At 41.7% G+C, this 17,093-nt stretch overlaps 1 protein-coding gene across 5 annotated transcripts in view; it reads right to left on the bottom strand.

Annotated features, from left to right (window-relative positions):
* abhd18 (abhydrolase domain containing 18) overlaps window positions 1–17,093 on the bottom strand; it is a 67,494-nt gene that overhangs the window by 18,872 nt on the left and 31,529 nt on the right. The window contains exons 5-7 of one of the 5 annotated variants that reach the window (XM_053428492.1): window positions 4,678–4,753; window positions 4,168–4,252; window positions 2,376–2,403 (exon numbers count right to left, since the gene is read on the bottom strand). The exons of the other annotated variants lie outside the window; for them this stretch is intronic. Of the exons in view, the coding sequence (XP_053284467.1) occupies window positions 2,376–2,403; window positions 4,168–4,252; window positions 4,678–4,753 (189 nt within the window). The remainder of the gene's footprint in view (window positions 1–2,375; window positions 2,404–4,167; window positions 4,253–4,677; window positions 4,754–17,093) is intronic. 5 annotated transcript variants of the gene reach the window in all.

Below are 17,093 nucleotides of genomic sequence, written 5' to 3'. Positions count from 1 at the left end.
GTGGGGGAATGTATGAGGAAAGAACAGTCTGCACTTTACCGTTAGGAGCTCTAGATTCTGGGCAGCAGTGTGTGGAAACAAGGTCTGCAGTTGTGCACCAGCTGTTGTTCACGTAAAGACACACAACTCCTCCTCTAATTTCCCAAGAGTCCTTTGTTCGGTCCGCTCTGTAAACAGAGCAAACCGGCTACTTCAATCACACACTGAGGTGTAAGTAAGAAAGAGGTTGGTGAGGTACGGGTTAACCTGTAGCCAACTGACTCCTACCAACCACCTGCTACTGGATTTAGGACTTTTTGACAAACCACCCTCAGACTGTGAGAATAGGCCCACACCTCTCCTCCACCCTCACCCTTAGCATCGGCGCCCACCAGAGCTGCATGCTGGGTCCCCTCCTCTACTCCCTCTATACCACTGGCTGTTTTTTGTTTTTTTACCATCCTCACACAATACTGTATATGCCACTATATAATATGTATATTGTGTAAAACACATCATATCTGTGCAGGAGAATAGTGCCCGTCTAATACCACAGATACTCGCTTCTCTCTCTATGTAGCAAGAGAGGTTTGGTTATAGAAAAAAGGGCCAACCCACAATGCATTGTAGCTTCTAAACTTAGAGAGTTTCACATCTAATTTGGATAGACCAGATAGAGACAACTCTCACCAATTTCAACTCTTTTGCGTATTTCACCAGTGGCAAGACGTAAGGACACAATGTGATTTAGGAATGCATGCTTTAGGCTAAACTATCCAATAGGATGCAAAAACCTACATGTAACACGGAGAGTGACAGCAATTCTAGTCATTCATGCATCTGCTGTCGGAATGGGTGACGCAAGTAGAGAAAGATATATTGGGATGCTGTGGAAGATGTCTTCAAACTTGGGGGTAACAAATGACAATTGTTCATGTTACTCTGTTAGCGTTTCTATATTGTTCCAACTTCTGGTCTCATAACTGCATGACTGCATAACACATCAGCTGATGCCTGAGTTCTCCTTTCACCAGCTTCCAGACAACTCTCATAACACTGAGGATCCTCAGGAAAAACAACCTGTCAGAGAAACTGATTGTGTCCTTCTATCCCAGCTCCATCGAGAGCATGCTGTCGTACTGCATCTCAGTGAGGTACACTGGATGCTCAGCAGCAGACAGGAGAGCTCTTCAGAGGGTCCTCAACACCGCTCAGGGGATCATTGGCTGCCCACTGCCCTCTCTGGAAGACTTATTCAGGTCGCACTGCCGTAGCAGACCAGCCAGCATCCTGAAGGACCCTTTTCACCTTGGACATCCTTTTTTTGACCTGCTGCCGTCTGGCAGATGCTTCAGGCCGATCGAAAAACAGACTGAAAAACAGCTTCTACCCCACGCCCATAAGAGAACTGAACCCTGCTAAATAACTGACACACTGACTGTTTGGTACCTGAACCTTCAAGATGTTTACATCCACTGCAATGTATCTTCTGTATAAATACTAAATTGTACTACATGTACATACACAAATTTACTATGCTGCTAAAATATATGCTTTACTGTTTTTATATTTAAATTGCACTTATTTTCCAACTTATATATACACTTTTGTAATTATTATTCTATCTTTTTTAGTTTTTTGGTGTGTATGTTTAACACCTTTTTCTACTAATTATGCTGTTTGTATTTATATCATGCACCTTGAGGATTTCTGCTAAATTCCATTGTAAACTGTGCAATGACAATAAAAGGATTCTATTCTATTCTTCTCTATAAATTGGCAGCAATATTAAGACCGTTTCATCTACCCTTAACTCCTTTTAGGAACTTTAACATAGATAACCAGGTAATTCCAAAGGATTCACATATTTATCTTGCCAGTGTAATTGTATGTGTACTTGAACAACATAAAGCAGTGGTAATTCTTTGTCCATGATGTGTCTCACAAATACATCTGGTTACAGCCAAATCAACCTAAATATAAATATCAACTTCAAAACTAATGCAGGTTGTAATTCTGCTGCTCCAAAATTATGTGTTTTACATTTTTATGTAAACATAGCAAAATTCATATTAGGGCTTTCATTCAATACATATGTAATTTCAAAGTAGGAGAGATATTTTGCTAAATATACAGATCAGCTGTAAGTTTCAAAGTACTTTCACCAACTAATCAAAAAAAAATCTCCATAGAGCATAATTCTCAACAGCCTGATAAACTAATTCTTTCAGCTTTTAGTCCATATTTTCCATAAAGAAAAATAAGACAGAGACAAACAGTACTTAGTTAAGATGATGTCAAAAATATATTTATATATGTCGGGAATTTAAAACCCCAGCAAACAGATAAAAGGCTTATTGATCAAGTCACAATCATGTTAAAGGGAGTTAACTTACAGTTGGTCCTTAGGTTTACGAGAGCCATGTAAAAGGATAGTCAAGGAATAAAAATATATTATGAGATAGCATTCATTAAATGAAGATAAAAACATTCAAAACAGATTGGAATTCAGTCCCAAGAGAGCCGGATGCAGGCCAGATAATATTCTATTTTATACTTGATTCATACCCTTGTTTCATCACGACAAACTCTTATTGCTTGCATCAGTAGTGTTACCAAAGCAAACACAAGCGGTACTCAGGAGATTTTACACATGGTCAGTTGAAGTACTGAGTTGACTACACAGCCTTTGTAAACAGCCGTATAATAATCTCTATCTCTGTAGGACCTTGGTCACATCAAGGAAAAAACACAGATTAGGTCATTGTGATGTCACAAAGAGACCACATATTTATAACAGAGGGTGGTATGAATAAAATGTGTTGCATTTAAAAGAAACAAACAAAAATTTGGAGAAAACAAACAAAAGGAAGAAAAAACAGTTACAGGAGAAAAACAAACAGCTGGAGCTGAGGAAAATACAGGAGGAGAGGAGTAGACATGAGGATAAGAAAAACTAGAATTACCACACTGCAGTTGTATGTCCCCGACAACCTGTGCGGTTTCCATGTACATATTTCTACATACTTTTTCCAGATTCATATAAGGTCACTGTAACCTTAGACCACTGAAACTTAATCACTTAATCTCTGAGTCCATGACAACTGATCAAAAGTTGAAAGAATTTCCCTAAGCAGTCTTGAGAGATCACATTCAAGAGGCCAAAAAAATGTTTTTAGGCCACCTCAAAATCACTGAAATCTAATCAGTAAATCAGTGAGAAGTCTGATCAGTAAATCTGTGAGTCCAAGGGAAACGTACCAGATGTAATGAAATTCCTAATGGGCAATCCTAATTTATCACATTCACAGAGAGATGACAGCACTGTGACACTGACCTTTGACCTATCCGATGAAATCTATTTAGTTCATCTTTCAGTCCGATTGAACTTTTGCACCAAATTTGAAGACATTCCCTTAATCTGGTTTTAAGATATCGTGTTCAGGAAAACATAGTTCATGAGGCCGTCAGGACCTTCAGCTTTGACCTTTGGTAACCAGACTGAAATCCAAGTTCGGAGTGAAATTTGTGCTAAATGTGAAAGAATTCCTTCGAAGGTTTTCAGAGATATCACCTTCACAAGACAAAATATGCTTTGTGAGGTCACAGTGACCTTTACCTTTGACAAAAAAATTCTATTCAAATGTTTCATTTGTAAGGATATTTTATTTGGGCATTCCTGATATATTGTGTTTAAAACAACAAATGGGTGTTTTTAGAGTGAGGCGAAAACAGTTCATAGTTTGTTACCAGTATAACTGCTTTATAGTTCTTTTAGCAGTAAAAAAATGTGTAACGGGCATATCTTTTAGCGGATTAGACATTGTAGTGTCTAAAAAGCTGCAGCTGGATAAATCATTAAATATCTGTGTGGCGTTAGCTCGGCAGAGCACCTACAGGTGAACCAAGGAGAGTTGATTGACACAGCTGAGATTAGCTGGCCAATTGACTCTCCCTGGATTAAAAAGGCAGAACGAGAGCTGCCACAGAGAGACACATCTTGCTACAGCTATTTTTGACAATTCTATTGAGAGTCTCACATGCTGATGAAAGTGCATCACTATATCTGTTGATCAAATTAGTATATCAGTAAGTGGAGATAAAGTCTACCTGGGTTGTCCAGAAAAGTAATTTCCAAAGGAAATTAAAAAAGAAGGAGGAAGATGTGAGAAGACAGTAGAAGGATATAATATGGGTTCTCCAGAAGCAATGAAGCCATTCCTGCCTCTTTGATCATGGGCCTCGCCATCAAGGTCCGCCGACGCCAGAAAAACTACACACACAAAATATCATCAATCAATCAATAAATCTAATTTTATTTGTATAGCCCATATTCACAAACCACAATTTGTCTCATAGGGCTCTAACAAGGTGTGACATCCTCTGCCCTTAACCCTCAAAATACATTACAATACTTTAAAGTGACCTCTTGTAAGAAAAAAAATCAAGGATGAACAAATTTGACATGACATTAATTTGTTATGAATTTTCAATAAAAAGTGACAGCCCTGTGCAGATCATTAGTAATTAATCCTTTGACGGAGCTGCCTGTTAACACTAATGTACATGGTATTCCCATAACCCTAACCATCACTATTTCAAATAAGACATAATATATCATATTTCATCACATACCAGGTTTGAAACAGAGCCTTTGGTGTTCAAGTTATGTTAAGGTAAAAAGTTTAGGAGCCTTACATGATCTCCAGTCCCAGCCAAGTGGATGCATACTGGTCTGTTCTTCTGCCATCTCTTAGGAACTATGAACTGAAAACTGAAAAAAACACAATGACAACTCACTTTGATGCCACAGCACACAAATGGATCGAGTAATCTCTTATTAATAATTTGCTGAAAATCCACAGACAAAGCTAGAAGAGGTTGCAGTAAGTGAAATATGTTCTAATTACCTCCACCAATACCGATTTCAATGAAATGTTCGTAGAGGGGTTGGGAATGATCGACGGAAGAACCAATACAATTTTGGAGCAGGTGCCTTGCAGTGCCTTGCATAAGTATTCACCCCCTTTGGACTTTTCTACATTTTGTCATGGTATAACCACAGATTAAAATTTATTTCATCGTGAGTTTATGTAATGGACCAACACAAAATAGTGCATCATTTGGAAGTGGGGGGAAATATTACATGGATTTCACAATTATTTACAAATAAAAATCTGAAAAGTGTTGAGTGCATATGTATTCACCCCCTTTACTGTGAAACCCCTAACAAAGATCTGGTGCGACCAATTGCATTCACAAGTCACATTTGCAAGTCACATAATTAGTAAATAGGGTCCACCTGTCTGCAATTTAATCTCAGTATAAATACACCTGTTCTGTGACGGACTCAGAGTTTGTTGGAGATCATTACTGAACAAACAGCATCATGAAGACCAAGGAGCTCACCAAACAGGTCAGGGATAAAGTTGTGGAGAAATATGAAGCAGGGTTAGGTTATAAAAAAATATCCAGAGCTTTGAACATCTCTCTGAGCACCATAAAATCCATCATAAGAAAATGGAAAGAATATGGCACAACCACAAACCTACCAAGAGGAGGCCGTCCACCCAAACTGAAGAGTCGGACAAGGAGAAAATTAATCAGAGAAGCAACCAGGAGGCCCATGGTTACTCTGGAGGAGTTGCAGAGATCCACAGCTGAGGTGGGAGAATCTGTCCACAGGACAACTATTAGTCGTCTACTCCACAAATCTGGCCTTTATGGAAGAGTGGCAAGAAGAAAGCCATTGTTGAAAGGGATCCATAAAAAATCCCGTTTGGAGTTTGCCAGAAGCCATGTGGGAGACACAGCAAACATGTGGAAGAAGGTGCTCTGGTCAGATGAGACCAAATTTGAACTTTTTGGCCTCAATGCAAAACGCTATGTGTGGCGAAAACCCAACACTGCCCATCACCCTGAGCACACCATCCCAACAGTGAAACATGGTGGTGGTAGCATCATGCTGTGGGGATGCTTCTCTTCAGCAGGTACAGGGAAACTGGTCAGAATAGAGGGAAAGATGGAGGGAGCCAAATACAGGGAAATCCTTGAAGAAAATCTGATGCAGTCTGCAAAAGACTTGAGACTGGGGCGGAGGTTCATCTTCCAGCAGGACAATGACCCTAAACATACAGCCAGAGCTACAAAGGAATGGTTTGGATTAAAGAATGTTAATGTCTTAAAATGGCCCAGTCAAAGCCCAGACCTCAATCCAAAAGAGAATCTATTGCAAGACTTGAAGATTGCGGTTCACAGACGGTCTCCATCCAATCTGACTGAGCTTCATCTTTTTTGCCAAGAAGAATGGACAAACCTTTCCATCTCTAGATGTGCAAAGCTGGTAGAGACATACCCCAAAAGACTTGCAGCTGTAATTGCAGCGAAAGGGGGTTCTACCAAGTATTGACACAGGGGGGTGAATACTTATGCACCCAACAGATGTCAACTTTTTTGTTCTCATTATTGTTTGTGTCACAATAAAATTTATTTTGCACCTCCAAAGTACTATGCATGTTTTGTTGATCAAACGGGAAAAAGTTTATTTAAGTCTATTTGAATTCCAGTTAGTAACAGTACATAATGGGAAAAAGTCCAAGGGGGGTGAATACTTGCAATGTGAACACATGCAAGGCACTGTATATAAACATGTGGATGTAGGGAGTTTTTTGAATTTAATGTGTGTTATTTGACATATGTAATTAAGCCCTAGCTAACACACTGTGGGATGAAATCATCACTATGAAATTAAATGGTCTTTATTATTGAGACAGAACTTACATTTCCGCCTTTGTCCTATGCCTCCGCCAACCAGTGCAGATTCCGTGTACATATTTCCACACATTTCTTTTCCAGATTCAAATAAGGTCACTGTATTCACTTAATCTTTGGGTCCAAGAGACAAGTTGTGGAAATTCCCTCAAGTTAGTGATTTATATCACATTCAAGAGGCCAAAAACATGTTTCTGAGAGGCCACATTCGACTCAAAACAGCGTCATTTACACTGTGTTTTAAGACCAAAAGTCCACCAGAAGTGGCTATGCTAGCGGACATTAGCATTTCTGAACGTCCCTGAATGCACCTCGTCAGAAGATATCAACAGACATTTTGGCTTACAACTTGGTCATTTCGAGTCAAATTTGAATGTCGGGGCTTCCAGACACTCGTATGAAACTGCACGAGGAGTATGGTGGCATGTCATGTTTTTTTTTTAAGACGTGTTTTTTATTTGTGTCTGAGACTCTGAACTATACCTTTAAGATATCATGTACATGAAAACATAAACAAACTTTGTGAGGTCACATTGACTGAAACTCTAATTCAGGTCATCCTTGAGTCCAAGTTTGTGGTTGCTATCTGGAAATCCAATTTTGCTTAGGAACCTTCTTAACTGTGTGAAATGACCAGGAAGTATTTAATTGGCCGCCATAATAATAGCTTTTCAAATTCTACAAAGGATGAGGAAAACTTCTAATGCTTCCGGACTGCCTTCACTTGCGTAACATCTAAGAAATCAGAAAGGTCCTTTCTCAAAAAATGTGTCCACGCCTTTGTTACATCCAGACTTGATTATTGTAATTCCTTATTATCAGGCTCCAGCAGTAAGTCATTAAAGAGTCTGCAGCTTGACCAAAATGCTGCAGCACGTGTACTGAGAAGAACCGTGAAAAGAGACCACATTTCTCCTGTATTAGCTTCACTACTCAAGGCCCTTAATAATATGGCAACATTATACATTAAAGAGCTGATATCACCATATCATCCCACTTCACATGATGAAATTGTGAAAATATTAGGAAGTCACTACTCCTCTAAGCCACTCGTTATTGCTGAGAGGTTCATATTCCATAAAAGAAACCAGGAAGAGGGTGAATCTCTCTCACAGTTTGTAGCTATACTGAAACAGTTATCTGAACATTGTGAATTTGGACTTTGACTCAATGACACTATACATGACAGATTGGTGTATGGTCTACGCAGTGAGGCTATTCAGAAATGCTTACTTACAGAATCGTGAAGCACTGTCTATAGTGTTTGGAGTGAAGAAATTCCATCAGTTTCTTTTCGGCAGGAAATTTAAGCTACTGACAGACCATCAACCTCTAACCCCTGTCTTTGGTCCTCATACTGGCATCCCTTCACTTGCAGCCAGTCGTATGCAGCAATGGGCTTTGTTATCATCTGGCCACCAGTATAACATCAAGTCTGGGAAGTCGGACCAGCATGGGAATACTGACGGCCTCTCAAGGCTCCCACTACCTGTCATGCACACTGAGTCAACACAGGCTGAGATTTTATATTTCAAGGATATGGTTGCTGCTCGTATAACCTTGATTCATGTAAGAAGGCGCACACGCACTGACCCGGTCATGTCTGAGGTTATGGACATAGTCGCTCGGGGAAGGAAAGGAGAGGTGATACCGAGTTTGAAGACTTACCCTGAAAGAAGAAATGAGCTTTCAGGCCAGTCTGGATGCCTATTATGGGGCTTCCATGTCATTATTACACCGCCACTAAGAGAGAAAGTACTGGACGAGCTCAACTCTGGTCACTGTGGTGGGGCGCGAATAAAAGAAATCGCATGCAGGCCATGGGACTGGCCTGAAGAACCCTGGCAAAGAGTCAAGTTAGACTGTGCTGGACCACTAGAGAACTGCATGTTCTTACTTGAAGTCGACGCCCATAGTAAATGGCCTGAGGTTGCTGTCATGAAGAGCACCTCCTCAGAGAGAACCACTGAAGAGCTACGGTTATCTTCAGCCGTTTCGGTCTTCCACTACAGCTTAGCCCGCAACTAGTGTCTGAAGAGTTCAAGACATTCATGGAAGAGAATGGTATTCAGCACCCTCAAGTCTGCACCATATCACCAAGCTACCTATTGGCTCCCTGAAAGATTTGTACAGCGCATGAAGCAAGCTCCCATGTCCTCTCAAAGAACCCAGTCCCTCAACAAGCACCTCAGTGCTTTCCTGTTGTCATACCAAAATACACCTCATGCTACGCAAAGGTGTCTCCTGCCATGGCTATGCTCAAGAGACAACTTCACACTCGACTCCTGAGACCTCAAAAGACAAGAGAGGCATACCACCATGCATTAGAATCTAAAACTATGGCACCATCTTGTAAAGAAGCCACTATAGTGGTAATTCATAAAGAAGGCAAGGACCCCACAGAGTGCCAATCCTATAGACCGATATCGCTGCTGAATGGGGACCTGCGCATCCTAACAGCAATCCTAGCAAGAAGAGTCAATCATATTATCACTGAAATTATCCACCCAGATCAGACAGGATTCATCACTGGAAGATACTATGGCGATAACTTAAGACGCTTATTAAACATTATATCCAATCAAAAAGAAGAGCAATCAGAATCAATGATTTTGTCCCTAGATGCTCAAAAAGCATTTGATAGAGTATCATGGCAATATTTATTCCAAACACGAAAACGATTAAAATTTGGCCCCAACTTCCTCAATTGGATACAAACATTATATTCATCACCACAGGCAGCTGTTAAACTTAATGGATATAGATCACAAAGATTCACACTGGAACGCGGCTGCAGACAAGGCTGCCCTTTATCACCCCTGCTGTTTGCAATTAGTATCGAACCCCTGGCCCAGCTCATCCGAGATGATAACAAAATAAAAGGAACTGTAATACAAAAAGAAGAGCATAAAATATCCCTTTACGCTGATGATGTATTATTATATCTGACGCAACCTGCATCAACTATACCACATCTAAAGGAGCTCATCTCACAGTATGGATACTACTCAGGATACAAGGTAAATGTGGAAAAAACAGAGGCTATGGATATCAAAGGTAACATCCCAAGAACTGTAAAACTCCAAAGTGGATTTAAGTGGCCAAAAGACGGTATAAAATACCTTGGCATACACATCCCCCCGTCCTTACAGAATTTGTACGAGGCCAATTATAGTAAAATAATTCGATGCATTAATAGTGACCTGGAACGATGGTCTGCGCTCCCTTTTTCCCTGCTCGGTCGTGTTGAAAGTATTCGTATGAATGTTCTACCCAGAATTCTCTACTTATTTCAGATGCTACCTATAGAAATTCCAAAATCAGTATTTGATAACCTAGATAAAATCATTTCCAAATTTATCTGGCAAAAAAAGCGCCCTAGAATTAGACTTAAATCCTTACAACTATCTAAGGTAAACGGAGGCCTTAAACTTCCAAACTTAAAATATTACTTCTGGGCAGCACAAATGAAACCCCTGATAGCGTGGATTCAGAATAGCACGTACACTCGCTGGCTTAATATCGAGAAAAACCTATGCCCAGAGCCCTCTCAAAACTTTCCATTTTTAGATACACCCATAAAAGAACTAGCAGAGTGGACTAAGATCACTCTTAAAATCTGGAACAAAATACAGACTGTTTTTGGGCTTCCAAAGTTAATTTCATCACTAACAAGTATTGGATCTATGAAGACCTTCACACCTAACAATCTAGACACAGGCTTTAGAAAGTGGTCAGATACGGGTTTGGTCTACCTGCATCAACTATTTAATGAGGACAACCTCAAGACATTTGAGCAGCTGAAAAGGGATTTTGATCTCCCAAGAACAGATTTCTTCAGATATCTGCAGTTGAGAACTTTTCTAACATCACACAAAGAGTGGGGAAAACTTTTAAAACGTACCCCTCTAGAGGAGTTATAGAAATACAGATGGGGAGCGAAGATAAGAAAACCATAAGTAAACTCTATAACATATTTCTATCTATGGATCTACATAATTCCCTACAGATAAAGCAGAGATGGGAGGCGGAAATAAACATGGTCATACCACAGAATACCTGGCAGGGGATGTGCACAGAGGCACACCTAGCTACAAATTCAAACACCTGGAGGGAATTTAAATGGAAAATAATTACCAGATTCTTCAGAACACCAGAAATAGTAGCCAAGATGGGCCCGACACATTCCAACTTGTGCTGGCGGAACTGTGGAACACGTTCTGCCAATCACACACACATATTCTGGCTCTGCCCTAAGTTAAACACATATTGGAGAGAAATCTTTGATGCCCTCAAAGAGATATTCCAACCGGACATCCCACAAGACCCCACAATAGCACTACTGGGAGCGATGCCTGAAGGCCTGAATGGGAGGGCCAAAGAATATCTGCTAAACATACTACTCACAGCAGCATTGAAATGTATAACCATCAAATGGTTAAAACCAGACCCACCTACATATAATATATGGACCCAAAAAGTATGGGACATCTACCAAATGGAGCAAATCACATATTCATTAAGGCTCCAAAAGTCTATCTTTACTAAACGATGGGGTCCTGTCCTTGCGTTATTAATACAATGAGGGTTACAAATTAATATCGCTCTAGGCCTCCGATCGTGCGGCTATCTGTCACCTTTGCCTACTTATGTACATCATAAACCATCCTCTCGGAAAAGCATAAATAGCACCTATGATACTAAATTCTGGAGTGGACAATAACTATTACTTTATCCCTGGTTTTATTTTCATTTACTTGTTTTTTTTTTTCTTCTTTCGTTGTTTAATTTAATATATAATGTATGTAATCAATCATCTATTCTTATCCCCCCTTTTTATCTCTTGGAGTGAGCACTGTTTGATGTTTGTTGTTTTTTCTATGCATTGCACGCTATACTTGAATACCATGTATAACAGTATTGTATACAGTTGAAAAATGGACAAAGAAAGTAACTGTCTTGATATGCATATTGTTTTGTTGAAAACCAAATAAAAAATAAGTAAAAAAAAAAAAAAAGACAAGAGAGAATGTGCACCTAAAACCGAGAGCTCAAGTGGAGAGACTAGGGAAAGCAAAGCTCCGGAGCTTCACAGCTGGAGACATGTTTCTCGCCCGGAACTATAACAAAGGGATAAAGTGGATGCATGCTATAGTTGTTGCAAAAACAGGCCCTGTGTCATACACAGTTGAAACACATAATCACCTCATCTGGAGAAGACACATCGATCGACTGCTCCACACTTCCAATGATGACTCACCTGAGCCAACATCCCTTGTTCCAGAGCGGGAGGCCTACCAGGAATAGCATCTATCCACAGAAGAACCCCTGACGCAACCTTTAGGGCTGGACACTGTTACGGGCACACTTAGCCCTGATCAGGTGCCTACCCGAGGCATCACTTCTCCCAGACCAGGATTCATACAGTCATCCGCAAGAAACAATGTGACTGACTTGCCTACAGGTCCTGATAGACTGACATTTTAGAGTAGAGACTAACCCTTGACATTAGCAGAATAATCCCCATGGTTTAGTCTGGGAATTGAGGTAGTCTACCATCTTTCCCTAGTTTAGCCAAAATGCTATAGCCAAAACAAGTTTGTTAAAAGTTATTTATAGAAGTAAGAAATACAGAAAACAAAATTGTGATATATTGAAAAAAAAGAAAAGAAAAAAAGGTGTTTTTGATGCAGAGACATTTCAGAGAAGATACTGAGACGGTAAAATGTTTAGTATTGTTAAAGGAGCATCAAAGGTAAAGGGGGAGGGATATGTTCTGCATTGACAGCCTTTGTCCCTTCAAGGATACTGTTACGCCCCCTTTTGTGTCATGTGCTTACGTTGTTGTAGTTCTCCGTTTTGTGTAAAAACGAAACGAAACGTGTCTCCCGTGTTTTCATTATTAGCGAAAATTACCTGATAATAGAGTGAGTATACAACACTAACATATAACATAAGAATACGCATCACATGAAAAAATGCATAGTCTTCGGTAACTGCAGTGCTTTTGGTAAAGGCTTCCTAATAATTAATATTAATGAATAAATTATTAGTAAAAATAACTATATATATTTTATTACTATTATTATATTGTGTGGGAGGGGATTACCCATGTGTGTATTATTATGACCCAGGGTGACCAATAGCAACAACTCTACCAGCCAATCACATGTGAGTTTTCATTTCAAAGGTCTGTGGTTTCATCTAGTGTTGAAGTGAGATAAGTTCTCATAAGCGTTTTGGCTGCGAATCATATGCTACTGCGCTACCAGTGTGTGTCACGGGCTAACGCAGAATTCGCATACTGTAAACAGGCACTAACTGCCAGGAATAAGGGGAGTTTGCAGGCGTTTGCAGTGGCACAATTTTGGCTTTTCATGCAGTGTCACATCAAGCATCATCGTTTTAGTTGGGGTTGTCAGTGATTGTCTGGGATGGCATATCCTTGGAAGGTCGCACAGTCCTTCATGTCATAGCCAACGGTATCCTTACTGCTGTTAGGTACCGTGATGAAATTCTCATTGTCAATTGTCAGACCTCTACGCTGCTGCAATGGACCCCGGGTTCCTTCCGGTGCAAGACAATGCGCGGCATCATGTGGCCAGAGTCGGTAGGCAGTTCCTGGATGACAAAAGCTTTTATGCCTTAGACTGACCCTCAGGTTCCCCAGGTTTTAATCTGATTGAGAATGTCTGGGACATTATTTATCGGTATATCCGTCGCTGCTATGTACGGCCACAGACTGTCCAGGAGCTCACTAATGCCCTGATCCAGGTCTGGGAGGAGATCCCCCAGGACACCGTCCGCCAACTAATCAGGAGCATGGCCAGACTATGTTGGGTTTGCATACAGGACATAAAAATTATTGAACAACCTTATAACCTTATTGTGATGAAAATTCATGCAATGTTGGATCAGCCTTTGTTTTCAAATTTTGAATTTGACTTTGATGTGATTTTGATCCAGCCCTCAAGGGGTTGAGGATTTTGCTTTCCATTGATCCCTTCTTATGTTATTTTATTCTCAATGAATAGATATCAGTAAAGATTTTCAACATGAATATTTTGTTCATTAAGATCCTAGGTGGGATTTGTATAAAATTCTAAACATTGTGGATAGACTAGTTGGCCAATCAACCCTCCCTGGATTCAAATGCATCCGCGAATGGTTTGTCTCTGGCTTCTGTGGTGAGAGCCCCGTGGCATGGTCTAATGCAGTGGTTACCAACCTTTTTAGCCCAAGATCACGTTTTAATTCCAAACGTAAGCCGAGATCTACCACCCGGTAGACAAGAAATTGTCAAAGTTCCTCTGTGCCTCCAGTGCCCCTCCCCTCTCGTTTCTCCTTTTCCACAGGTGCTGTACATCCCGGTGATGACCCGGCTCTCCAGGCGCACCTGCACCAATCAACTCCGGGCTTTATCTGCCCTGGCTGTGCTGCGAGTCATCGCCAGTTCGTCCTCGTTACTACAGTGGTAGTTATTCGTTCTCGGCTCAGTTAACTATCTCTGGATTAGAACCCTGTATTCTAACCCCCGTGTCTTTCCCTCTGTGCGTCAGGAATTAACCCTTGGACCCTCGTGTCTTCCTTAACCCTGAAGATCTCACGGAGCTCTCAGCCGTCCTGACTACCACCACCCTGAAGATCTCACGGAGCTCTCAGCGGTCTCGTCTACCACCACCCTGAAGATCTCACGGAGCTCTCAGCGGTCTTGTCTACCACCACCCTGAAGATCTCACGGAGCTCTCAGCGGTCTTGTCTACCACCACGCTGAAGACCTCACGGAGCCATCAGCGGACCCGCAATTCTGTTCTCTCCTACGATCAATAAACATCCTTGAACGCACCACCACCGTGCTCTGTGTTTTGACTCTGTTCCAGGGTCCCTCTCGAGACCTCAGGTGTCACAGAAATAAAAAATCTTCGGACAAGAAATAAATATACACAAAGAAGGGCAGTTATGCAATTTTTTCTATTCAATGCACAGTATTCAAATTAACTTCAATTCATATTTGCAATGCACAATACAGTGCATCCGGAAAGTATTTACAGCGCTTCACTTTTTCAACATTTTATTATGTTACAGCCTAATTCCAAAATGGATTAAGTAAAAAAAATCCTCAAAATTCTAAACACAATACCCCATAAGGATTTTTTGAGTTCTTTTTATTTTTTAAATTTATTAAAAAGTTACATAAGTATTTCCAGCCTTTGTCTATATATGGCACTCTGAGATTCTCGGATGAAAAAATGTATTATTATTATTATTATTATTATTAAGGCCCACAGTGGACAGTGCATGTCAGAGCACAAACCAAGCCATGAAGTGCAAGGAATTGTCTGAAGACCTCCGAGACAGGATTGTATCGAGGCACAGATCTGGGGAAGGGTACAGACCATTTCTGCAGCATTGAAGGTCCTAATGAGCACAGTGGCCTCCATCATCAATAAATGGAAGAAGTTTGGAACCACCACGACTCTTCCTAGAGATGGCCGCCAGGCCAAACTGAGTGTTCAGGGGAGAAGGGCCTCAGTCAGGGAGGTGACCAAGAACCTGATGGTCACTCTGACAGAGCTCAAGCTTTAAACTGTGAAGAGCGGAGAACCTTCCAGAGGGACAACCATCTCTGCAGCACTCCACCAATCAGGCCTGTATGGTAGAGTGGCCAGACGGAAGAAACTCCTCACAGCCAAGATAACGAAGGACTGGCTTCGGGATAACTCCGTGAAAGTCCTTGAGTGGCCCAACCAGAGCCCAGACTTGAACACTATTAAACATCTCTGGAGAGATCTGAAAATGGCTGTGCACTGACACTCCCAATCCAACCTGATGGAGCTTGAGAGGTCCTGCAAAGAAGAATGGGAAGAGAAACTGCCCAAAAGTAGTTGTGCCAAGCTTGTAGCATCATACTCAAAAAGACTGGAGGCTGTAATTGCTGCAAAAGGTGCTTCAACAAAGTTGTCAGCAAAGGCTGTGAATACTAATGTACATGTTATGATTCCGTTCTTTATTATTATTTGCAAAAAATGTTAATAAACTTTTTTCAGTTTGTGTGTGTGTGTGCGAGTGTGTTTGTGTGTGTTTTATTCATTTTTAACCCCCAGCTGGAGCTCCTGTATCCCTGTGTGGGTTCTAAGGTTTAATCCGTGCTGGAACACCCAAGCAGGTGGTTACACTTCGCTTCCCTGCGGGGTCAATTAGACCCACAGAGAATGCGGTGTGTTTCTACCTGTGCCATTCTCCCTGACCATGACACGATATCTCATCAAGCGCGTTTCACCAGAGAACAGGTTCTCGAAGAGCTATTTTCAACAACACTCCTCTGATCCCGAAGAGGACTCGCAAGAGCAAGACCGAGAAACAGACGGAGAAGAGGACCGAAAACCGGACCGAGAAGCAGACAGTGAGAAGGAAGGAAAAGCAGACCGACAAACGGACGGAGAAGCAGACCGAGAGAAGGAAGGAGAAGCAGACCGACTAACGGACGGAGACAACGACGGCGACCACAAAGACGACGAAGACGACGACGATGGCACGACGACGACGAAGAAGTCTACGACCCAGTGGGTGATGCTTCTGCAGATTCAGCAGCCGGGCGATATTACATGCCACAATGCCCCTAAAAGTCTTTCACACGTTCTCCAGACTGCTGAGCTTCGACGGCAGCGAGACGAGACACGCGAGACGTGCCACGGACAGATTGGCGGCTGTGCGAGAGGTCTAGCATGCCTGGGTGGTGCGGCTGCCACGGCTCTACAACCCGGGGTCCCGAAGTGACCTTGGACGAGCAACTGGTTCCGTTCAGAGGTTATTCTTTTTTTATATATTATTATTAAGTTATATTATCAGGACCAGTGCACACCTTCATTGCCTGACTCACTTCTCCTCTCATCTCTTCTCTTCTCCTCCTCTGTTTCTCCCTAGGCCGGTGTCCTTTCTGATAGTACATGCCTGCCATATACGGGATCAATTCGTGGGTGGTCTGCGATGCAAAATCCAGCTACGCTTGGAAGATGCAAGTTTACACCGGATGGCGAGCGTCGGACGCCAAGAACAGAACCAGGTGTTGCGGGTAGTGCTCGATGTCACGGAGGGACCACAAAGTCGCACAGCAGCTCCTGAAGAGGAAGATCACCGTGGTCGACACGGTTTGGAAGAACAAACCCGAGCTCCCGGCCAGGCTGCTCACTATCAAGGGAAGAGAGGTGTTCTCATCCAAGTTCGAATTCACGCCCACCGCCACTCTGGTGTCCTACATCCCAAAGAAAAACAAGAACGTGGTGCTCCTGAGCATGTGGCACACAGAGGCCAACATCAGCGGCCGCGAGGACGGGCAACCGGTC

This window comes from Pleuronectes platessa, chromosome 8, assembly GCF_947347685.1.
Source record: "Pleuronectes platessa chromosome 8, fPlePla1.1, whole genome shotgun sequence".
Taxonomy (NCBI): Eukaryota; Metazoa; Chordata; class Actinopteri; order Pleuronectiformes; family Pleuronectidae; genus Pleuronectes; species Pleuronectes platessa.
This window is presented reverse-complemented; position numbering and strand designations above follow the sequence as displayed.